The sequence below is a fragment of the Metarhizium album genome (assembly GCF_000804445.1).
Source record: "Metarhizium album ARSEF 1941 chromosome Unknown scaffold_20, whole genome shotgun sequence".
Taxonomy (NCBI): Eukaryota; Fungi; Ascomycota; class Sordariomycetes; order Hypocreales; family Clavicipitaceae; genus Metarhizium; species Metarhizium album.
Window position 1 is genome coordinate 38,489 of NW_024467594.1, and position 24,401 is coordinate 62,889.

The following is a 24,401-nucleotide window of genomic DNA, read 5'->3' on the forward strand; positions in this document are numbered from 1 at the left end:
TCGAAGCTCGCAGAATGGCTACCTGCCTGTGTTGTGACTTTGTGTCGGGGAGGGGGGTGAGAATACATGAAAACGCCACACCGATGGGTAGCTCTGGGCGTATTAGACGTGAAGCTCAGAGTTATGGTTCAAAAACCGGGATTTAAAATAAATGACGGGATAACGTTAGTTGGTGGTTCCCTGGCCTGGACAAAAATAGACGCCGTATGCTGGTTGACTAAAACGGAGCGACTTTTGATCTTGGCAACGAGTAAGGCAAAGGCAAAGGCGGTAGTTGTCCATGACGGATCAGATACAAGTTTCTGAGCTACCTGCAACGGCGAGGTGACGACTCATGGCACATGTATATATTTCTTCATTCCCCAAAAAAAAGGCATCGATCTTGATCCGCTATCTTGTTTTGGGCTTGCCATCGTCAAGGTGAGTGGTGATTTTGTGTATGGCTTGTGCCGTCGGCGTGTCGGTACCCGTCGGCCACGGCGTTGCTTTTTGCTCACTGCTTTGGCACTTGAACCTTTTGGTTGCTGGCCAGCGTAGCATGGTGATTCGGGGCTTATCCGCATCCGTTGTCAAGCCTCAAAGGAAGAGATATAAGTTACATACGGCTTGCAGTTGTCTGCATGTGAGATATTCCGTACACTGGTCCATTCGAGTGCTGGCTCACAGAGTAGTCTCCGAGATGTCTTGGGAAATAGGAGTGTGCCGAAGGGAGGGTGTGAGAACATCAGCTGTTGTATACCACGCCGTGACTCGCCACCGGAAGAGACGAACAGCTACTCCGTACGCAGGGCGGACGGGTTCATCGACATGTCGGTGAGGATGATCCAACGAGACTGCGTAGCCTCGTGGAAAGTCCTGGGCCATTTCCAGCTTCTTGAACATATGTACTCATCCAGCTCATCGAGATGGCCCAAACTTACACCAGCGTGACGGTGCAAAGGCAACAACGGCAGGGCGATGGGACGACCTTCTTCACAGAATACCTTTTCAGCTAGTGTATTTTAGCCTCCTGCACGACCGCAACCTTGCGGAATGTGCTTGTCCCTGAGGATATCGTCATGATTTTGAGTAGTGGTTGGTACTCCTGGGGAAGTCTGGTACTGGTACTTACTGTAACAGACAGGATCAAGCAGACGCACATGTACCGCCGCCGCCCTGGGGGCCACGTCGGAATTTTTCCCTTTCTTCAATGGCGCCACTGTGGCACCTCCTGACTCGAGAGTTTCCAGAAGTCCCCCTGCTCGCATTGTGGGCGCTGGCGTCACGAGGCATGTTGGCTCTTCTGGGCAAAGCATCGAGTCCGAAAGCTCTGGGTCAGGAGCGGGATGCAACCCAAAAGGCAGGATGGTTGGGTGGTTTCCGATGTCGACTAATGTCCAGCTTGAAGTCTGTCATCTCAACCCCCGTCTACCGCAGCCAAACCCTTGCCTAGCCTTGTCGTAAAAGCTGGCGAAACGGTTTATCCAATTCATCCGGACTCATTCGCAGCTTACTGTGATATCTCTGCCTCCATAGCTCGTTCATTTCAACACGCGTAGTAATTGCCCGGTTGTTCAGCTTGAAGTCCCAAAGACGAAGCGAAGGAATAGGACTTTCCGACTCTGTCTTACACACGCATCAAGTCTTGTGCGCCAGTTGTCGAGTTTGTGTATATACACCAGTCCGTCTCTCTCGGGTGATTGCGCGGCTCGAGATCGATCGAATGCAATGCTCAGTGAACGGTAGCTTGTAAGAGTAGCTGTTTGCGGATGTGTAGAGAGAGAGTACCTGGGAAGTACATATGAACGAACATGTGCTCTTTTCTTCAACCCATGCAAATTGCGAGGGCCGGGAGCATCCCAGTTCTCCATACATAGAATACCTTGTTTTGTCATCAAGAATCAAGAGTAACAAGCGGATCTCAATGATACGTAGTGTAAAGCGAAATCGTCGACTCTCCCTCTCGAGCTCCATAATGCCAAGCGCACAGGGTGGGAAAGCTTCGAATTAGCACCCGCTAGGTATGCTAAATATATATTCTTGTTACCATCCCCTTCGATTAATGCCTTGGTGATATATCCGGCTCGTAAGTGCTCACGTATCCGTTTACAGTTTAGGCGCGTATCGTCCCAATTTTGATGATCTTCACATGTGTATGTGGAGCATTATTTTGCGAGACTGATAGAACTATATCATAACTCCAGGAAGATGTGCTCTGGGGAACATGCTACTGTAGCTTGGCGCATTTTGCTCCAGAACGATCCGTCCAGCGACGAGTTATCATATAGCGGTTGTTGTAGGTGCCCCAGGACGGCTGATGACATTCTCGGGCCCATCTCCTCGCACAAACCAGGGGCATGACGTGCTTGCTTATGCATTAGTTAATTTATTAGATCAAGCACCAAGCAGTTGGAAAGCAAACTGAGGTCAGCAAACCCCTTCGTTCGATCGAAATGGGCTCGCAATGTGATCACGGCATGATGTAGATCAGCCGAAGATTCCCAGCGGTTGGCGGCTCCGTTCTTTGCATTGGTTGCATCTGCTGATCACGGCGTTCACGAAGAGATCGTGTGGTGTTGATGTTCATGTGGATGTCTTGCGCACACTTTAGCGCAAAATTTCCACTTCATGGCGACTGAGTTAACATAGCCAATTCGGACCCATTCATGTAATGTGGAATCCAGCTTCGACCGCGCGGCTAGACGAGACTCCCCGTACTGCAGCAATGTAAGATTCGATATGGCATGTATGGGAAACCTTAAATCAAGATCTAACGAGCAGTTGACATACGAACTTCACATCATCCCCTTGATTCACAAGAGTATGTCGTCTGCACCACGTTGCCAGATCTCCTTGTTGTGTCCCAACTTTTTGGGAGTTATTAGGGGAACAGAATATTGGGGGCGATATATCGTAGACTTGGCTGGAATTGTAATGGATTTGCTTCCAGGCATCGTTGACTCTTGCCTTAAGCGAAGCTAGGTATATTCCAGTAGCGTAATAGACAGCATCGATACCATGAGTGAGGCTCTTCGCAGGCTTGATTGTCTCTGCTGCTCTGCTGTACGATTGAAAACCATATCCAAGATCACCTGAGCCACGTGGGTCGTGTAACAACCATCAAACAAAAAAGCTCAGTGTAATACTCAACCTTCCGAGCGACGGACACCGACGACGATTATGACCGTACACCCTCCCCACAGACCCGGGTACAGTCGTCCGTGGTGTGGATATCGATTCTAAGTAGCGTGTGTGTACTAGATAGTATGTATAGCTGATTCTCCCGTACTGAGGGCTTTAAGGTGAGAGGCTCCATGGACACAACTTCTTCTCGTGTTCATATTTTTCTACTCTATTTGAGTAAGCGCACCACACATTGGTGGACAGGTCACAGGGCCACTGTTTTTGGTCACATTAAGGTGGCCCTATCAGAACAGGTCTGGGGTGGAATGACCATGCTGTCGATTCTGAAGCTGGAGGAGTTGGATCGTATATGTAGGTTGAAGTATCGGATTTGCCATCGCGGGAAATAATTACTACCACAAAATCAGATTTAGTAGTGGAACCATTGCATACAACAACATGCATTCGAGGATTCTTTACCAGATTGCTATCAGATCTGTAATAGGCCTATGCCACTCTAGTAGACTTGAAGCGTTTATACCAGATGAAAGGGTCGGGCTCGGACCTGACATTATGAGATGAAATAGTCGAGCAAATGAGCATTCATCTTCCCTATGCGGGTTCTAGTTCTGAATCAGAATGACGCACACTAGAACGTCGTAACTTTATCAAGAACATTGGTTTGCTCCATGCCCTCGGTTGATTGTTGGTTATGCGTGGCTATGGTCAAATATCGTATTCGAATCAAACCAGGTTCGCCTCTCATGTATCATTCCGTCTCCCTTCGGCTGACTCTGAACAGAAATGGCCTGTCTGATCAGTTGGATCCTATCCAATTCTTGTCAAATATCCGGTCCGGTGATCCATTTAGCCTGTAGGAACGTTCGCCATATTGACTAGTAACTGTTGACTAGTAACGGGTGTATTAGGCAGTTGGGAGGCACGATATTGAGTGTGCGCCTTCGTTCTGCAAATCCTGGGCCAGTGCTCGTGAAATTTGACTGGAGCCTATAATTTCAAGTCTTTCTGCACAGTCGGGCTCTTGCGCCTCAAAGTGTTGGGATGTATTCTCTCTCAGCAAAGATTCACATAAGACGAAGAGGCAGTGACAAATTCCAAAGACATCAAAAAATGACGAAAACGAGGGCTTCTCATCTGGTATGTGTCCTGAGAATACGTTCACGATGGTTTAAATCGAAAATGCTGCTTAGGACAGGACGCATTATCTTTGCATAGAGTCTCGATTCGCTCCGCCATGTGGCGATTTCTCGACAAACTATCACGATTGAAAGAGAAAATAGACGTCACTCAACGTCTCTGGCCTGGTGGCCCGATGCGTCAGGCGGCGCGGCCCGGACAACCAATGTGCTTCTCACAGGTCTAGAGTTCGCCCAATCCCGGTCAGTTGATTCGTCGGATTCATAGAAGAAACGCAGTGTAAATTATTGATCAGGTGCCGCCCGAACATCTATGGATCTTCCGCGTTTGGGATCAAACGCAGATCATGTTTTCCTGGTTGTCTGGGTCCCTGTTTGCCGTAGCAAGGGTGTCAGTAACCGAAAGTAGGGGACAAAAAGTCGGTCAGCCTGAAAACTACAGCAATCTCACCAGTCTCACATGAATAAAAGAGATTATTCCAATTTGAGTGTGTGTACGGAGTACGTGCGATGGTTTGGAGAAGCACGGGGTGGCCAGTTAAAGGATGTTCAAACGGTGCCTGAGCCGAGAGTCCAGGGTAATCAAGTGATAGTTTATTAATGGACATTTTGAGCCAGATCAGATATCAAATATGTGACTCAGGGGAAGGAAACATCGAGCTGTGTCGCCGTGGGTAACACGACGCACGTGGGCAGCTCCTTCCGTCTGGCTCGTGTCACTGAGCGCACATGGGTCGGTGGCTGCTGGTGCGCCCTGCCGTCAAGTGGTAACTTTCCCACCACTCTTTGTCACTCTGTAACCCAGAAACCACCCACGGGATGCATTTGAGCCCAGCTTTCTAACTTTAGAAAGCCGAGGAGCGCGCTCTGAGCCACAAAAGACACTGCACAGGCGCACTCGGCCGTGTCGAAAAACGATTTGTTCATGGCAGCGTTTTGGTGGCCACGTTCTACTTGATTCACTCCGCATTGCGTGCCTTGTCCCTCCCCCCCCCCTTTGTCGGTCGCAGGGACCATGTTTTGTTTTGTTTTTCCGTGTTTCCAGGGTACCTAGCTACTTGACTCCTTACTTTAAGCACTAGGCCATTGATGCTAAAAATATAAAGCCCAACAGCAACAGCTTCTTTGCTCGGCATATAATCCCCGAGTATGTTCCGTACGCCGAGTCGGTGCCACGAACGATCAAATATAAAGGCCAGACTCGGTGCCATCTCACCCGAAACCTCTTTCTCTCTCCTTTCGCCGAGGACGAACGAAGTGCAGCTTGAGACTTCCCATACCTCGGTTTCGATCATCAGAAGACTCAGCAGTCATGCCTGCCCTATTCAAGTCGTTCGTAGTCTGCGCCTTAGTAGCCGTGACGCAGGCCGACACTATCAAGATCACGGCTCAACCCGACAACACATTCAACCCAAACTCTGTCACAGCGAAGAAGGGTGATATCCTTGAGTTTCACTTCCAATCTCAGAACCACAGTGTTGTAGCAGGTGACTACAAGTATCCTTGCTCACCTCTTCCGATGGGCAGTGGTTTCTTCTCTGGATACGTGCCCGCAGAAAATGGCGAAGCAGTAGGTGATCTCGTGTCGACGATTAAATGTAAACGGACTAGGAAGCTGACATGTTTATACAGGACAAGGTGTTCCGAGTGACAGTGAACAGCACAGACCCCATGGCTTTTTATTCCTCCCAAAGTAACGAATGCGCCAAGGGCATGGTCGGCATGATCAATGCAAACGGCACAGAAACCCTCGATGACTACAAGAAACGGGCTGCCACGTTGGCCAGAGGTGTCACCCCTGGCAATTCTCCCTACGGCGGAGTCGTGGCCGAGAGCAAGTCCTCCGAATCAGGCGACAGCAAGAAGAATGACAAGGACAAGGACAAGGGAAGCAGCGCTAAGAGCGCTGCTGGTGTTCTGCATGTTCCTCTCCTAACACTGGCCACCGCTTGGGGGGCTATGTTTTTGAGTGCGTGAAACCTTGCAGATGACATCGCGTACGTTGAACTAGCAATGGAGAAGTGTCTATATATTCAGGGAGTACCGGCATGTCTCCAGAGGGACGCAGCAATGACTAGATGCAGTCTTCGTTGTCGCTCGGCGCTCTAGACATGTTGGGAGAAGCTATCAAGAGCCCAACTAGACCTCGATGGGTTCAGGGCTAGGTACGCGGGTATTTGGGTCACAGTCGACGACAGAGCCTGTGTGACGAACAAGTTTCATGAAGTTAATTTCCCGGCTCAACAGATGGTTTGATAACAGGAGGACAGCCATAGGGAGGAGGCAATCGATCGCGTTGGTTGCTGTATGGAACTTTAGGGTAATTCAATTTCAATTTAATATCTCGCTTAATATTCAACCGCGGCGATGCTAATCATGACGTTAACGGGCTATTGTTTTGGCCGAGAGTTCAAGACAAGTGGCTAGCATGGACTTCAACGGTTGGCCCGCTCGTGACGTCGTTTTGCCCGTCCGAAGCAGAGGGCTCCACGGCTGAAGGCTGGACAGGTCCATTTCTTCCCGCATCGGCACCACCAAGCAGCCGACAATGGACAACACTGCCTCAAATCACGAAGCAGCCGCCGCAGAACAACTTCCCCAAGTCAGATCGGCCTCCCGACTCATGGCAGATTCCAGACAAATCGCCTGCCCTGCTACTCTGTGACTTGCAGGACAGAGTTATTCGACGATGCGAGGCGGCGGTGCGTTGTCAAAGGGCACCGCCCGCCGGTTACACCGCTCTCGCGACGTGCGATTTGCAAAGCAATACTCTTGCATCGGGCAAATGAGCTGTCGGCCAACAGCAATCAAGCATTTCCCGACGTGCCGGACACCCATACCGCTGCCAACTGCGCTTCCGCCATACAACACAGGTTTTCGAAGCGCGGCAACCATTGCGGATGACCAGCTGCACAAAGGGGGCCCCTTATCAGAGTATGATAGACGGGTAGAGGACGGCCTCTTACGAAATGACGACCATCAGCGGGGTGAGGCTCGAGAGTTGTCTCGTAGAAATGGGAATAGAGCTCCGCCGTATTTCTGGCCACGGCTAACATCGTCGTCACCCAGGCATCATTGAAAGTCTGCAAAACCTGTACAACGAGCTGCGCAACTACCACGCCCCCGAGGTCAAGCGCCCCAGCGTCGACTCTTTGCATCCGCCCAGGAAATCAGTGTTCTCGTCAATATTCGGCTCGGGCAGCAAAGCACAATCCAGCGTGGGCGACATCCCCGACGATCTGCCCCGCGGCTTGTACCTGTACGGCGACGTGGGCAGTGGCAAGACGATGCTGATGGACCTGTTCTACGACACGCTCCCGAGCTCCGTCAAGACAAAGACGCGAATCCATTTCCACAACTTCATGCAAGATGTACACAAGCGGCTGCACAAGTTGAAAACGGAACGCGGGACTGACGTGGACGCCGTGCCGTTTGTCGCAGCGGACATTGCCGAGCACGGAAGCGTACTGTGCTTCGATGAGTTTCAGTGCACAGATGTGGCGGATGCCATGATTCTGCGAAGGTACGTCTCGATGCCGCAACGCCATTGACCATCTGTTCCAAGCTGCCCTGCCAGACGGAGCTCTTGGTTAACTTTCAGCGCGGGCCAGGCTACTAGAGTGCCTCATGTCCCACGGCGTCGTCCTGGTCACGACGTCCAACCGTCACCCCGATGACTTGTACAAGAACGGCATCCAACGAGAGTCCTTCATACCCGCCATCAAGCTCCTGAAGAACAGACTGCATGTCATCAATCTCGACTCGCCCACTGACTACCGGAAAATCCCCCGCCCGCCGTCAGGGGTATATCACACGCCGCTCGACGGCCATGCCAAATCTCATGCCGAGAAATGGTTTCGCTTCCTCGGAGACTCCTCGGACGACCCGCCACATTCAGAGACGCAAAAGGTTTGGGGGCGAGAAATCTACGTACCCAAGGTTAGTGGCAGATGCGCCTGGTTCACATTTGACGAGCTCATACGGCAACCGAAATCCGCTGCCGACTACCTCGAACTTGTGCGCGCATACGACGCCTTTATTGTAACCGGTGTGCCGGGAATGACAATCAGAGAGCGCGATCTCGCCCGCCGATTCATCACGTTCATCGACGCCGTCTACGAGGGCAACGCGAAACTGGTCCTCACCACGGAAAAGCCACTGACGGAGCTCTTCGTTTCAAAAGATGAAATTGGCGAGGCCCTACTGCGAGACAATCCTCAGAGCACTGGTGAGGAAGAACGAATGCCGTCTGCCGTGCAGGAGATAATAGAGGACGTAGACCGCCAGGCCGATGAGCTCAAGAATTCAGGTCTCTTTGCAGGCGAAGAGGAAGCGTTTGCGTTTATGCGAGCATTGAGTCGGCTCAAGCATATGGAGAGCAAAGAATGGGTAGAGCGAGGCATGGGATTGGAAAGCCAGGGAGGCAAGCGGGACAGAGATAACTGGTCCAAGACGAGAAGTCGACAAATGGAAGACTCAATGTAGCGGGCGGAATCTACATGCGTTTGTTTGTGGTTGCAACAGCGCAGGAGAACATTTTGATTCGATATACCCTGGAGACGGAGGCGCATTGCCTTGGATCTGGTTGATTCGGGTCATCCACCCCCCTTCTTTTTTTTTTCTTTTTTTTTTTACTGGCATGGCTATTGAGATGTGGCATTTTCATCGACACGTGTTTGTGTAAATGGTAAATATATAGACGTGCATCTTACGACTTGTTCACCCGTTGTCCAGTGTCCTTGTTGCAACGACTCTTGGTGATTTGTTCCTGGCGGGTGACTGCTCTTCAAAAAGATTCATGTGCACACAGCACACCCATCTCTCGGCGCATAGAGAGTGTCGGTTGTGTTTCAAATCGCGCAGCAATGAATGGAGAACGAGAAACATACTTGCGTTTCTACTGAGACATGATGACTGACGCTGCACGTTTTGTGCTAGTAGTTGCAGAATCGAGAGAATAACGAATGAACCTTCAATTACGGCCCTCTTGTCTTAGCCAGGCCCTGCATGCGAGGACTCGTCTAGACATTGGATGGACTGCGCTTGCGGAACTGAAGAAGAAGCCCGGAAAAGGCAAGCATGGCCTGGAAAGGAGGGAGTAGAGCGGACTCTTCGTTGTAGTACTATAACTGCACAGGACAATCAGTCGATGCGAATGTGTCTATCAGGTTCTACAGGCCACGGCCCCGTTCGATCTGGCGCCCATGTTTGCCATAATGTGCTTCGGGCGTAATAGACTTCCGAAAGAGCACCGTGCGACCAGACTTATGACACATTTAGACTCCGTGAGGTTAAGAATTGTTTAGAGCTGGCGAATCGTCTCCTTGCCTTTTCGCTGGTTTGGCTTGCCCCGGAGTAAAAGTGGTCATCGGCTTTGGTAAGTGCAACGCTAGCTATGAGAGGTAATGATCGCCAGTCAGAAGGCGGGCGTTTCATGGGCCTGCCTAGCTTCGCCGTGTGTCTGTGATGTCTGAGTGTCGTCGGCGTGGCTGGGGGTCCGAGGGTACGCAGCGAATTCGAGCGGCGTGCCTCATGCTCCATCATGGAAGCGACCCCAGATACTCCGTACATACCGAGGTATGGCTATATTGTCGGGGGATTAATAGACAGGCCTGGCTCAATCATGAAAACCAACCCCGTGGGTAGATTATTGGGCCGATGAGGGGTACTGTTTTGGCTCGGCCAGGAGATTCTTCGATGGCGGTTAGCCACGCAGACAAAGCTGCGCTTCAAGGGCCGACAATCCTATGCGAAGTGCTTCAAACCATTCCCCCCCCTTCCCTGGCTCACTTGATACGAGGTTCTTATGGCTGCGAGGCCCAGGTGCGTCTGGCCACCAGTCCGTGATCACTCGGTCTGCAGAGCCACCTGTCGCAGCCATGCAAGTCGGTGGTGGCTTACGATGTATCGAGCTGAGCTTGGCAGGGGGAGGATCAAAAGTGTTGGGCTGTCCATGACGGGGCAAACAATTGGCGCTCGTTGGAAGGGTTGTCTCTATTGTCGTCACTGGCTCAGACGTGCAAAGGGCCCGTTCACAGCGACGCTTGCACAGAAGGGCGACGCGTGGTTTATTAGGAAGCACGACTTCAAAGGCCCACGTGAAGTGCTCGGTACCGCGAATAGGACGAAATAAAGCACGCTGGTCAGCTTCGTAGGTTCATGACGGGATCATGCCGTTCCGGCCAGTAATTGAGGGGAGAAGGGGAAGATGTACGGAGTAGTACTCGGTAAAAAGGGCGCAAGCGGACGCAGAGCGGAATGCGGGACCCTTGGGCCAGGGCAATGGCCTGGCGGCGCGCAGGGCGGGAAAGAGCGATTATCGTTCCTGACTAGCACTCTCGGTTGGGGCAATCGCCAGGGACTTCGGGGCATTCGCCAATGACGAATGACGACCCCTTGCCCTTGGCCGCCTCGGGATTAGGGCGGGTGGGTACCTGCACACCCTTGTGAGTGATGACCTCGTTTGCCCTCCCCTAACTAACCTTGTTGGACGTGGATTGACGGCGCCAGTGGCCACGGGTTGTGAAATTGCACAATGTTTGCGAGCAGTTGCTCGACGTGATTTCAGACACGCGCAGCTGTGGCCGAGTCGCCACGGAACGGCATTTGCAAGTGAAGAGTACGTAGCATAATCAATTAATGTCATGCCTGGTGCTCCGCCCTCCGTACCGTACGAACACGTGTGGGCAATTACAGTAAACATGGTCAGGCCCACTGTTTGTTCGACGAGGTGCGGAGTTGTGCGGGCACAAAGTGCAAATCCAAACGGCCGACAGGACAGTCTAAGTAAAACCACTCCCGAGCCTAGTACACATGCAATTGCAACTGCTCACTAGGACGGCAACGGATTCGATACCCAAAGCGGACGCTAATAAAAAGCACGACAAACGGACCCGTGCTTGGTGCTTCGGTGCAGGCATCAATCACACTGAGGGCTGCCCCCTCGAGCAAATCATCGTCTTGGCGTCCGACGACAGCACGTCTCCAGCTGTGTGTGGCCCTGCTGTGCGCCCGTTCGCCCGTTGACCCGCGGCAACCAACCAACTTTACTGACCGACCGACCGACCTCGAGTGCTCTGTACGTTACTCCGTACTCCCAGGTCGTTCGTCCCATCTGCCCATCTCCTCATCTCCTCTGCCCTCGTTTGCACTTCGTCCGCGATTCCTTCTTCAACACCGCTGCTGTTGAGCTTCGGCCTGCTCGTTCCATTCTTTACTGCCTGCCAGGCCCTCCCTTTCACTCGCTTCGCAATATCTTACAAAAGCTCCCCGAATCTACCCTCTCTCTGCAGACAGCCACGTCGGCGGGATCTTGCCGCGACAGGCGACGGCATCTGCTTCTAAGCATCCATTGATTCTACGTCCATCATTCGGCAACTGGTCCAACTGGTTGTCCTTCCTTTTATTGTTTCCGCACCCGTTTTCCTGGCCCATCTGAGACATTGCACCACTTGCTCACGCATTCAACGCGCTCGTGGGCCGATAGTTTGCTGGTACATTCTTTGTCCCCCTCGACGCCTGCAGCCCTCGCATTCCAGTCCATCAGTGAGCCACCCGCCACCCTATTCTGAGCAAATACATGCACCCGGCTGGGAATAGACGCGCTACTATCTCTTGCCACCTTTTGAGTCTCATCACTTGCTCCTGACACGATGCCTTGCTCGCATCATCGGCATCATCACGAGAGACGTGACCTCTTGGACAATATGGACGACCTTTTTCGTAACCCGTTTGGGGACGACAACCGTAACAAAAACGAGAAAAGCAATGCCCAACGAGATACAGGCGGAGGTAAATGCCATCTCTGATGCAGTGCTTCGGCGCGGTATCTGTTGCTGCGAAGAGGCAATTGCATACATGTCGCGAAAAATGTGCTTTCGGAGCTGACACGGAATTATAGGCAATGGACCAACACTCATTCGTACTATTTACAAGACTATGGCGCCAACCTTCGAAGGACCGATTGCCGGCTACTCGACCATTACCGAAGACTCCCATCCAGCGCCAACTCGAGCCTCGAGCCCTGCCAACAAACCAGACCCCAAGCCCACACCATCGACGACACTCGAGCCAAAGCCAAAGGAAAAGGCCTCACTGCCTTCCGTCATTTACAAGCCTGTCTCGACTGGCTCGGCTGACGAGACCGAGCTCATCCAGGCCTCCGGAATTCCCACCCCGACACCGACGATCGATCCTGGCGTCCAGCTAACGTCAACGTCAACGTCAACGCCGACGCCAACGCCAACGTTGAACTTTGCTTCCAGCACACCTCCAACCGCTACAACCTCTGCAGCGGTTGCTACAGGGGGCGATAGTGGTACCAGCGCAGCAGCAAAAGCAGGCATTGCCTTTGGAGTGTTGGGCGGCGTGTTTCTCGTTGGCTTGGCGGCTTTCTTCTTGTTCAATCGCCGTCGTCGACAGGCTGCTGAACGAGGCGGTGGCCACGAAGAGAAGTCCTACGCGAAGACCAATGCCAATACGTTGGACGCCATGACTGTTCGAAGTGATCCTCACGCTCCTCGCATCAGTCTGCGACCAGTCACTCAATTTCTGCCTAATTGGGGCCTGGACAAGCGCACTAGCAAGAATGCTGGGATGGCATGGCACCCTTCAGCGGCGGTTGGAGCGCATAGTCAGAACAATGCCATGTGGGAGCGACCATCCACTAGTCAGAGCACTCACCCAGCCAACCCCTTTGGAAACCAAGCGGAGCGTGTCCCGGAACCAAGTATTTACGAACATGGCGCTGTTTCCCGAAGCGATCCTCTTACGGCCAATGGCCCTGCAATCGCTGGCGGAGCTGCGACTGGTGCAGGGGTTGTTGGACTGACGAGAAAGGCTTCTATGCGCGACAAAACGCAGCGGAATATTGACCTCACCCTCCCCCCAAAACTTGGATCAATGCCACCGAGTCCTGCTGGAACCGAGTTCAGTATGACTTCTGTTGCTCCTGGCGCCCCAATGCCTCCGTCTAGCGGCGCAGAAGCAATTGCGGCAGCCGGGGGGCCCTCTAACTCCAATGTGCACAGGGTTCAGCTCGACTTCAAACCTTCATTGGACGACGAGATGGAATTGAGAGCTGGTGATCTCGTTCGCCTTCTGCACGAGTACGATGATGGATGGGCTCTTGTCATCCGCTTGGATCGGTCCCAGCAGGGCGTCGTTCCGCGAACGTGTCTGTCAACGCGGCCCGTCAAGCCCCGATCTCCTCAAGGCCAACAACGACTCGGACCTCCTATCAACCCAAGCGGACAGCACCCAAGAGGCCCCAACCAGCCCCAAGGTCCCGGACAAAGGCCCATGACGCCACATGGCCGACCGATGACTCCTCAAGCCCGACCAATGACTCCCCAAGCCCGACCAATGACTCCCCAGGGCAGCAGACCGATGACTCCCCAAGGCACGACTCCCCAGGCTCGTCCTCGAGTGGGCCAGGGTGCTCCTGGTATCCCGAGCCCTCGACCTATGAGCCCGGCAGGACTTCCCCCAAGTCCTGGGCCCCGTCATGGAAGCTCTGCAAGTCCAGGCGGGATGAACCGAGCGACGGGACCTGTTGGACCTAGACCTGCTCAGTCACCACCTCCGGGTCCTCCCAATGGCCCCCCAACTAGACCAATTGGCAGAAAGCCGGTGCCGGGTCAGGCTTACTGAGGTACAGAGCCTGAAACAATCTCATTCGGCAACTGAAACAATGCGAATTCTGCAAGCTTGGTTTGGGGGTCAAAAGAGGAGTACGGATTAACTAAAAAGGAATGGCGTTTCAAGATGCTGGGCAGTTGGATGGATATCAAACTACCCCAGTAATGTGCATTTTTTTTTCTACATGGGACGGGACGGTGGCGAAAAGAATACCGGGAACCGAGCTAAACCAGAAGCCCCAATGTCCTTTCATTTTTTTTTTTTTTGGCCTCGATTTTTCTGTATTTTGCTCTTTTTACACTTTTATTTCTCTCCCCCACCCATCTCTCTTGTTTTACTCTCGATCCGATATTGGCACCTGAGTTGTTCAACTTCTGTTACTTTCTTTTTGATGTTGATATTTTCGCTCACATATGCCAGACGGTTTACCATGCTCTCTCAGCTACTGCTTGTTGTAGCTGTCTCAGTTTTCTTTTGCGTCGACTTGACGTGCCTTGGAGGGAGCTCTGGAGTCTGGTAATACCGGGCGAATGGATGATGGGAGAGATTAGCCTGCACAAATGATGTCGACTGTATGATGACGAGCACGGAATTTGGGGCTCGTTTCTCGAGATGAGCATTGGTTTTACGCGGGCTGCTCGACTTGTATTTAGATTTAGTCTCTGTCGGGCTTGATGGGAATCCGGGCAGGGTATGGTATGGCCTCATCGGTGTCGTGCTCTGGCCGGATGGGTTGGCTGCTGGGGAAGCAGGTTGAGGTAGATGGCTTGACAGTCGCAGGACCGTCGGGATGTCATGCGGGTAGGATCAGGATTAGAAATGTGACTGATGCATTTCAATAAGAACCCTGGTTGGCAGATACATTGCACTGGTTCACGTACCACGCTGTACTATCCTATCAGTCTCAGTGTACAGAACCACCTTGGTCCTGTTAGTTACACGGTCAGCAGAAACTCTGTCCTTGCATGCCAAAGACCGAGTCGAGAATGCAGACCCATGGAGAGACAGACGGCTGCGAGCTGAGCCGCACCTAGATACGCACTCATCAGATACGCTCAACGCAGCAGCGACTCTGAAGCCCGTTGAGGGAAAGAGTCGGCAAGCCAGGCTCGCAGGAGCCGGCAAGCTCGGAAAGACGATGCCTCAAGGCGAGTGCACGGGTCGGTCGTGGGCGGGACACGACTCTGAACTCGGGGGCCATGGGTAACAGGGACGGGAAACTGGTGTGCCCGGAGGGGCACCGCAGAGTCGAACCGGCCGTGACGTGACGTGACGTGACGCAACGCCTTGCGCCGTCCTCCTCCCGCGGGGGATTCGCCAGCCAACACCATCGTAAGCGTGCATCGCTCAAAGCAGAAACTTGCCGCCACAGCCACCGCATAGCTCTCCCGCCGACTCGACCGCCGCGTCCGCCCCCAGGTGCCGCCTCGCGGTGCGGACGAGCTCGGACAGCTTCAGACAGCGCAGCCCGCATACCGAGCACACCCTGGACACGGCCGGCGCCATGATGGCAAGCCCCGTGGCAGTACACGTAGCTGTTGAGCCGTGTGGGTTAGCGAGAACGGCCCCCGCGACGGGAAGCGAGACGGACGGCGCGGCTCACCGAAAGAATGGCCCCTTTCGCACACGGACTCGTCGCCGAGCGTGACCAGGCCCGTGCCGCAAAAGACGCACTCTTGCCGCGGGATGACGCCCTTGAAGGCCCTCCTCAGGGACGTCTCGTGCACCAGCGACCGGTCCGTGGTTCCTAGCAGGAAACTCGGCATGTCTAGTATTCTCCCGTACATGGACTCCCATATCGTCCCCTCCGTGGTCAGCTTTGGCACGTGGCGCGCCGTGGGGTCTGCGTGCTCGCCGGTGTCCCATGAGAACATGATTCTGGAGCGTGGCCGTCTCTCAGCATGTTGGGTGGCGTGCTTCGATACCAGGGCGGCCATGGATCCGTCTGCGGGCGAGGAGGCAAGCCCCCAGAGCCGGAAGCGGTGAGGGTGCACCTTTGAAGCGACGTCCTCTTCCGAGGCGAGGGCCATGTCGTGGACTTCTGGTTCGTCGAATTCGGAGTCGGTGTCTGATTCGGAGTCGATGCCGCCGAGGGCTTCGACGCGGGACACCTCGCGGGCCACGGACCGTCGGATGCGCTCGGCCCATTGGGGGAGAGGGGTTGTTGGCGGGAGGTTGGTCTGGTACCAGTCTTGGTTGTTGGCGGTTGCAGAGAGCCGGACGAGGGTGTACAGCGGCTCGTGGGGTTTCGCGGATGGACTCGGGTGGTGGACGACGAGGCCTGGTGAATCAGCTTACCAAAGAGATGCAGTAGGGGGGAAAAGGTGAGAGCGGAATGCAAGTAAACACACCTGTTATGGGATTTGTACAAGTTTCGCCGGGTCCAGGATATAAAGTTGAGCAGTCTCGAGGTGAGTGGTGTGCGGGACATGCGGCTGGGTTTGCGCAGAGATCAACTTGGAAGGGCTTGACGACAAACGGCGTGGCTATTATGCCGCGGGCCATTCGCTCATCATTATGCTGCCAGACCTGCCGAGCGTTAGCTTCTGCTCCTGCCAAGCCTTCGAAACGAGGGAGTACCGTGTCTTCCCACTCCACAAACGCATCTGCAGATAAGAAGGTACATATCGATGTGGTGTCGAGTTCCTCGACGCGAACACTCGGATCTTGGCCTCGGTGCCAGCGTCCCTGAATGGTGACGCGCCGGAACCCGACGTGGTTCTTTCCCAGGTACGCCACGGTTGCTGTACGGTACTCGCTCGTGATGTGCCACGGGCTCCATCTCAACGAAAAGGGGCCTCCGGTAGGGACGAATTCTGGATCTGCCGTCTCAGTAGCCTACACTTGTCAGCAAACGCAACGGCGCCTCTGCCAATCTGTAAAGTAGGAACCGGGAAACGCAACCCACATCGTGCGGACCTCTCCCGTCGAATCGATCAATCTCAAATATCCCCCATCCCGCCACGTCAGGAGAAGACTCATCCGGCTCGGAAGACCTGCGGAAAAATTGTACAGCAACGATGACGACCTCGCGGACGTCATTCAAATACGCCAACAGCCCCGATCCCGGAGTAATTTCCTTGGCCCAAGAAAACGACACAATCCGTTCATTCATGTTCCTGAATCCACGCTTGCTCTCACCGTCAGGAATGGGCAAGTTCGCACCCAAGCCCCAGAGCAATTTCCAATTTTTGAATGTCCTCGCCCGAGAACTCGACGAGATTGCCGTCTTCTGATCGATATACTCGCCCAACGCAACGAGGCTTCCCGAGGTGGTCATGACTGTCAAGATGGGCCGCAAGTTTTGCCCCAGGCCACTGGGAGACCATTCCACGCGGATGGTCTGCCCCAGGGCTGAACCAGCCTTGGTCGCTTCAGAACCCCCGACTCCCCTGAACACGAGGGGTTCGCCGGGTCCGGACGTAGGCAGGCTCACGCCCGCAAAGCCGCACAACGGACCGTTGATGGCAGGGTCCGGGCGGACGATGCCGCAGGCCGTGAGCGTGAGTGAGAACTGGGGTTGGAGGGAGTCGTCGTCACCGGCGTCTTCGGGGTTGCGGCCTGCCCTGGGGTACTCGGGCAGGAAAATGTGAATTGTGTCATCTGTTGCGACGGCTAGTTCGGCATCGCATGACCAAGCTATGGCGTGGTAAGCCAGAGGACGTGCTTTCAACTCCAGAGGCTCGAGAGGCCGGGCCTGCTTATCCATCAGCCATCATGTCAAATTCTGAGGTGAACCTGAGCCCGAGCGTGCAGGACTTGTCGTAGTTCTCGAGTTGATCGTGAACACGCATCATGGTTGTGTGAGTTGACACAGTAGATAAACGTGCTAAACGGCATTCCCTGTTGCTCTACTCTACTCACCTTTGACCTATCCATTTTTATGTAGCGCAACGAAGCCCAGATTAGTGAGTCCAAAGAGATGACGCATATTTTATCGCACTAGGCGCAACTCGGCCTTACACATCGTAGAGAAGAAACGGGAACCAGGTTATTCGAGTCCTGTCCTCGGACAAACCCTTGCTTGGTGCCGTCCAGCGATGAGTCGTCAATCAACCTTCTGCTGACTAAGGCGTCTTTGATAACGTACCTCCCGTGGCAGAGTGCAAGGCGAAAGGTTGGACCGACAATTGTCGTGAGATATAGCCAGCAGCTTGCTCAATAGATTTGCCTCAAGACTCTAGATGTCTGTTCATGTCTCTAATTTACAATGGTGTACAGATCGGTGCAAAGAATGCACGGCTCTGCATAGCAAACCTGCCCGCCTCCATTTCAATCGACGCCATCCCAAGTCCACGCCTGCAGAGTCGCATCACGATGGACTTGCTCGTATTCCGAGGACCCTTCGACAGGGCCGTTCACTCTCTAAAAGTTTCTTGTTCATGTCTATTAGAATCCTGTTCTGTCGCTTATATCTCTAAGAAGGAGCCAATTGCCCACAATACTCCACAGCCGGCCAGAGCCGTCGCACCGACAACCTTCTTGGTCCACCACTTATCGTCTGTCAAGACTGTGGCGCGTTGAACTTTGATGACTGGCTCGGCAGGAGCACTGGCCGGCGCAGAGGACGCGTTCCTGAGAGCTGCAATCTCCTCGGCTTCCTTCTCTCGCAGAAGAGAAATGGTTTTGCTGAGGGCTAGTAGCTTCTCATCGAGGGATGAGCTGGAGTCGCGATCAACCTCCACGTTTTGGATGTTGCCGAAGAAGTCGGTAATGAGGCGGCTGCGCGCAGCTTCAGCGCCACCAGGGAACAGATCGTACCGAACGCCGGCATTGGAGTGAATTTTTTCGTAGTCGTAGCTGTCGAACAGTTCGCCTACAGTCCGGGGACTGTTCAGATCCTTGACCTGGCTCTCAAGGAATTCCAGGTTGTAGTAGGTGTATCGGTCGATGACGGCGACACCTATGTCATTGTCGGCGTGGTGCGAGTATGATGATTGATCGAGTTCGGATGACCCAGTGGCGATAATGTTTGGCGAATAGAGCCTGCTGTACATGGTGTTTGCTTGACAGGTGTCAATCATGAAAAGAATCTCGTGGTATCTTGTCAAAGGCCTCGTTAGCTTTGATGCCGAAACCCAGCAGCGGTGTACAGTTCTCGGTGTGTCACGCACCTCTTCTTCTCCCACATTTGCTGGAAAGCATCTGCAAGATCAAAAGAACCAATTTCCTCGGCGTCCTGAAACTTCAAGAACTCATTTCCCCCATGCCCTGTCATGTACACCAGAATGTTGCTCCGGTCGTCGGTCAGCAAGCGTTTGCTGCGAGGCATCTCGTCGCCAACACGGTCCGTCAGCAGTCGGATAAAGTTCTCGACAGTGACCTCGTAGCCGCGATAGTCGACCTCGATATTGTCGCCGTACAGGTCAACGGCTCGATCGGAATTACTATAGACGGTGCCGGGAAATGCATTGCGTGGGTTGCAAGCCATGTCATCCGGAAGCATGAGGATGATTTGCGAGTCGGGTATGCCTAATCGCTTGACTGTTCTATATATGGACAACACATTTGCCAGGTGGCGGTAATTGAACCAGAATCGCGACGTGCACACGAGGACAGCCCAATTGCTTGTGTGCTCGGACAGGCCTGTGGTGGCGAGCATGGCCACGGCTACGACCACGGCCACGGCCATGGCTGAAAGCCGCAGCCGGGCAGCTGTAAAGTCCATCGCAGAGCACAGTAGAGCAGTGACGTGTGCGGACTGAGGATCGACAAGACTCGACGGCTGGGCGCCCGGCGACGGTCGTGATGTCGAGTACTACACAAGTAGGCTGACGCGAAGGTGATGGATGAACTGATGGCGAGGCGAGGGGTGGGTGGTTTGGTCACCAGGGGCGCTTACAAATGCCGTCCGGTCCAGCGCTGGCTGGTGGGGCCTCCGCGGTTCCCCCCCTTCTCAGTTGCGGCTCAACGACTCGTTACACAACGTACGGATACTCCCATGGATTCATTGCTCTATTAGTATTCGGCCTGCGGCCTAGCGGCCAAAACCATCTTGCAAAGCTAATCGACACGGCAAGTCAGGAATCACCCTCTCACAGTCCTAGGGTATCTATCGAGCGACGTTATCAAAACTAAGTCAGCGCACTCCGTCGGGCCATCCAGGTACATTGATCTTATCACGGTTCTAGTCTCTGGCCGGGTGAAACGACCAAACATTCTCAGGAAAAAAAGTCGACATCAATAACTTGCGAAGCGCCTAATCCTTCCTTTACTCAAGATCCATCAGGTCGTCGTCGTCGTCGTCATCATCATCATCATCATGTTCCATCATTAAGCTTAGGAAGGATGATGCGCTGGGGTGACCCTCGCCACAGCATGGGCAGATTCGTTCCTCGTCTGTCTCCCACCCAGGATCTATAATCTCATAACCGCCGCGCCGGGAAAATTGGACCCAATACCGCGCGTCGTCATCACGGTTGAGCGGAACTCGCTTCCATATTATCTTCTCTGGGTCTCGCGATGATGTTGGGTGGCCTTCTTCTGCTGGAGCAGGCGGCATGGTGCCGATTCTCGCGTGGGCGTGTCCGTGAATACCAGACCCATCCGTTTCATCATCCTCGTCGTGCTCGTCCGAATCGGACTCGTCATCTTTACCCCTGAATGCCCTGACAACCCTAGCACACCAACGTTTCCCGGACAATGGCTGCAAATGCTTGGCGTGGGCAATGAATGATGGCGATCCATCCAAAAACAGACCCTCGTCCTTGAGCATGCCGCTCAATTCGGCCGAAGCCTTCATTCCAGCGTCGTCAAACGGCATGCCCGTTACTTGGAGTTCGTTGAGTGTACATCCTAGCTCATGGGACGCGATTTCATGCAGTTCAGAGCCGGAAAAGGGGAGAAGTGTCTCCGAAAAATTGACGAGATCCAGTCGCAGCGACAAAAGCCCCGGAAGAAGTCGAGGTCTAGGATTATTATTCTTGTCTTTGTAGTTTGGATCGTACGGCGCACGAAGCGCCATCAAAAAGTCTGTAATCTGGGACCAGGTATAACATCGAAAGCCTCCTCTGATGAGCGGTGGCTCCTTTGGCCGTAGCCTAACTTTCAATAGTTGATCTTTCTTGAGGTCAGCATGGTAGCTGCGGTCGAGTCTGTGCTTTCGGCGTTGATCGTCGTAATAGCGGGCGATGATGCGCAAGTTTAGGTGCGTGATCTGATTCCGATACTGGGGGCTCAATTCAGAAAAGTTGCGAAGAGCTTCAGGGGTGGTGAAGGTGAAGCGGTTCGACTCCCAAAAATATCGAGTGCCCTCTGTATGGAGAACCCTGCAAGTAGCCAGGAAGTGTATCGCAACTTGGTTGCCGCGTGTCTTTTCCTTCTCGGAAAGATGCTCATGACACAGTCTAGACAAGGGATCGATGACAGGATAGGGACTCTTCAAGGCGAATTTCAAAATCCTGAGAATAACCTCAGTCGGCAAAGTGGGACGGCCAAGCTCGTATGCGGACATGGAGGCACGAGTCCGTCGTCGAGGAGCAGGGTTTTGCTTTATCAGATGTGCTTGCGCCAGAGGTGACCAGGATATACCATTTTCCCGTAGAATTCTCTTCAACCGCATGTTCTCTTCTACAAGAATCCGGTTTGCACGTCTCATGGGATGGTGAAAGGATGCCTGTGCTTGGTCTTCCTTATCGCGGCATTCCCAAGGAAAGGCCGCCTACGCGAAGGTTAGCAAACTCCGGCGCTCTTGCCTGAATAATGTCAGATGGCGGAGAGGCTTTTCTTACCGTCGAAAGGCCAGCCATAATGGGAAGTTGCTTCCCAGGACCAAAAGCTGCGGTTTTGGTCGGTTGAGACAATGCAAGTCAGGACGTCGGGTTTGCTGGTGGAGGGGACTACCTGGGTAGCCTCCTTTCCGTTGTATTGGGAACGCAAGACGTCTCCCCAGAACACTCCGTACACGAACTGAGAACTGAAGTAATCAAAACCCTGTGGGGTCGTTGATGGCTGATGAGTGAACTGACTCTGAGTGCACACTGTGGAGATGAAAGGGGGAAAAAAAGGAGTGGAAATTAGCAGTTCAGTGAAGTCGTACGGAGTACTCCGTACATGGCTCCTGAACTCCACGTCCTGAATCCGAGGCAGGAAAACACAGGATCCACGACACGATGTTGAGCGATGCCTGGAGCAATCCGAATGTCGGATCGATAAGCCGGGAAGGCGGCACCAACTGGCTGCGGTGGGGGTGCAATTAGGGTGTGGCCAAGCCAAACAACACTGTCAGTCTGACGAGGCCGCAGAGAAGGCCGGCGAGTTGGGTTGTATGGGGAAGGGGAACGGAGTACGGAGTATGGTGATGCAGATGGAGAAGTTGCAGGATTGAGTTGCAAGTTGGGACATAGTGACGAGACCAGGACCTTGCATTGGGGGGGTTGAACATAAATTGTGTCATCGGCGCACTTGCCCGACAATTGGACTGATCAATGTGGCTACGTGCTCGTTACACGGCCGCTTCAGCAGGTCGTCGGGACCCACCAGAGGCGGAAGAGGATGCAAGCACTGGGCTAGCCGTGTCGTTTCATCGCATCCTGTGATGGCAACATTTGGAGTTGGGATTGACCAATCCGAGAATGCGCTTTTTACGTTTCACCGTTGCTGAAATCCTGCGCGCGAGCAAATAGTCCAACGTTTTTTCCAATGACATGACATGACACGTACGGCATGTCTCGGCGATGTGATTCGGGACATCAGCATCAGGCCATGATCGACCCGTCAGACGCTCGAATCGAGCTTCAAACCGAACCTCCTAGACAAAGCACCCACGCGCGCGGCCCCCTGTTTCTAAAAACGGCGGAGCTCGCACCAGACGGGTCGCAAATTGTCACGAACCGGTCAAAAGTCTAATAAGTTGCCTTGCGATAATGGCTGATGAAGCTGAGGACAGTGCTCAGAGCACCCGTCCGCGCGCTATTACGTGTCTAGGTACCTGTTCACGTGAACGTCCCTGGACATTTATTTGCCAAACTGCGAACCTCGAACCCGGGGTCGAAACCGAAACTTTGCCGTGTTGGTCGTGCTGCCAAGAACTGCATCGCATAGTCAGATGAATGGGAGCGGTCCATCAGTGGAAGCCTGGGCACAAGTTACAAAATGTCATGTCGCCGAGGAGGCACTGTCTCATCCTGAAAGTTCGTAAATGAATCCTTCAACCCTCGTCGTCTAGATAGATTCTTCGGTGTGTCATGGCCTGCATTCAGAGTTGTTTTCCGTAGTCCTCCTTCCAAATCCTATCCCACTTCTCCTTATCTACAGCGAATTCACGGACGTAGTCGAGTTCCAGATGGTGCGTTCGCCTTCCCAGCAAAACCAAACTATGCAGAGGAGGACCAAGCAGATCGTCAGTCGAACAGAGCTCCTCCAACGTCCCAGCAACGAACTGTTCTGTCTTCCCGCCCACTCGTGCCGCCCCAACGGCCAAACTATCGCGGGTATATGCAGCCTCCCTCTTCTCGTCCTCGATCTCAATCATCTGTTTCGCGCATTGTCCAACCGTCATGTATCTCGGGGGTTCATAGACCAATCTCCCCCTAGCCATGTTCTCCAGACTCTGCTCTTTGACTTTGATATCCAGCAAGACCAACGTATGTAAACCAATGGCACGATTCTCTTTGATGCGGTCGTAAAACGAGGCAGGCTTCCACGACTCGGTAAAGAATACCATGGAAACTGTTTGTCCAAAATTATATAGCTGAAGGCCGCAAGCGCCGATGCCGGACAAGATGGACGCGTTAGGTACAGTCCGCACAGGGACAGACAATTCGCGAGCTCGAATAACTAGGTCGGTGTGTGTCGTCGCGCTGCGTCCTAATCAGCCTCGTTTGCGCGCAGTCGCTAGCATCCTGTGCTCACCCAAATGGATCGCCGACGACAAGGAAGGCGACGTCTTCGTTTTGGGCGCTGCGCAGCATCTCGTCGCTGTTTGATTCGACCATTTCACGGTCGGCGATTGTTATTGACCGGCCATAGTAGTCCTCCTGCGAAAGAACATTAGTCAAGATGCCAACGTGAGCCACGACGAGGGCTTACAAGCACAGATTGGTCTACAAGCAAGATGCTGGTGTAGGCTTCCAAATACACCCTGGACGCCTTCCTGACGACCTCTAGACCTTTGACCGTGATGTCGGTCTCGTCGGAGAGACCAAGTCCCACGAGGTACAGCATCCTGAAGAAAGCCACAGAACCCAAGACAAAAACGAGCGAACCAAGAGTGGTTGACGTTTGTGAGGTACCAAAAAAAAAAAAAATACCCCTCCACGGCACAGCTCTCTATCAGACAGGTCCCGAGTGATCTTTCAGCCACCAGACCAGTACGGGTACCTGTTGGGCAAAGTACCTGCGCATGTACCTTAAGTACTTTAGTCGCTAGCAGTCACCCCAGCCAGCCTGCTCCCAGTGGAAACATTTCCGCCAGCGCGAGCGCGAGAGCAACATCAGCCCAGACTGGGTTCAACGACGCATCACGCAGCGCATACAACAGCAAGCGGCCGCGTCGCCGCCACC

At 53.5% G+C, this 24,401-nt stretch overlaps 5 protein-coding genes across 5 annotated transcripts; 2 read left to right on the top strand and 3 right to left on the bottom strand.

Annotated features, from left to right (window-relative positions):
• Positions 1 to 5,571: 5,571 nt before the first annotated feature.
• MAM_06321 (ATPase, AFG1-like protein) lies at positions 5,572 to 8,744 on the top strand (the record flags this gene model as incomplete). The annotated part of the gene is made up of 5 exons (XM_040825119.1): positions 5,572 to 5,829; positions 5,892 to 6,228; positions 6,932 to 7,246; positions 7,329 to 7,782; positions 7,871 to 8,744. 5 exons carry the CDS (start codon positions 5,572 to 5,574, stop codon positions 8,742 to 8,744), a joined length of 2,238 nt encoding a protein of 745 aa, XP_040676775.1.
• Positions 8,745 to 11,965: 3,221 nt separating this feature from the next.
• MAM_06322 (SH3 domain protein) lies at positions 11,966 to 13,910 on the top strand (the record flags this gene model as incomplete). Its single annotated transcript, XM_040825120.1, has 2 exons — positions 11,966 to 12,050; positions 12,160 to 13,910. The coding sequence occupies 2 exons, from the start codon at positions 11,966 to 11,968 to the stop codon at positions 13,908 to 13,910; spliced, it is 1,836 nt and encodes a 611-aa protein (XP_040676776.1).
• Positions 13,911 to 15,245: 1,335 nt separating this feature from the next.
• On the bottom strand, positions 15,246 to 19,530 carry MAM_06323 (Peptidase C13, legumain; the record flags this gene model as incomplete). Its single annotated transcript, XM_040825121.1, has 6 exons — positions 15,246 to 15,433; positions 15,502 to 16,179; positions 16,250 to 16,736; positions 16,807 to 17,595; positions 18,344 to 18,887; positions 19,013 to 19,530. The coding sequence occupies 6 exons, from the start codon at positions 19,528 to 19,530 to the stop codon at positions 15,246 to 15,248; spliced, it is 3,204 nt and encodes a 1,067-aa protein (XP_040676777.1).
• A 579-nt stretch (positions 19,531 to 20,109) lies between these two features.
• Positions 20,110 to 21,646, bottom strand: MAM_06324 (uncharacterized protein; the record flags this gene model as incomplete). The annotated part of the gene is made up of 2 exons (XM_040825122.1): positions 20,110 to 21,558; positions 21,629 to 21,646. 2 exons carry the CDS (start codon positions 21,644 to 21,646, stop codon positions 20,110 to 20,112), a joined length of 1,467 nt encoding a protein of 488 aa, XP_040676778.1.
• Positions 21,647 to 23,094: 1,448 nt separating this feature from the next.
• On the bottom strand, positions 23,095 to 24,062 carry MAM_06325 (diphthine synthase; the record flags this gene model as incomplete). Its single annotated transcript, XM_040825123.1, has 3 exons — positions 23,095 to 23,698; positions 23,751 to 23,875; positions 23,928 to 24,062. 3 exons carry the CDS (start codon positions 24,060 to 24,062, stop codon positions 23,095 to 23,097), a joined length of 864 nt encoding a protein of 287 aa, XP_040676779.1.
• Positions 24,063 to 24,401: the final 339 nt, after the last annotated feature.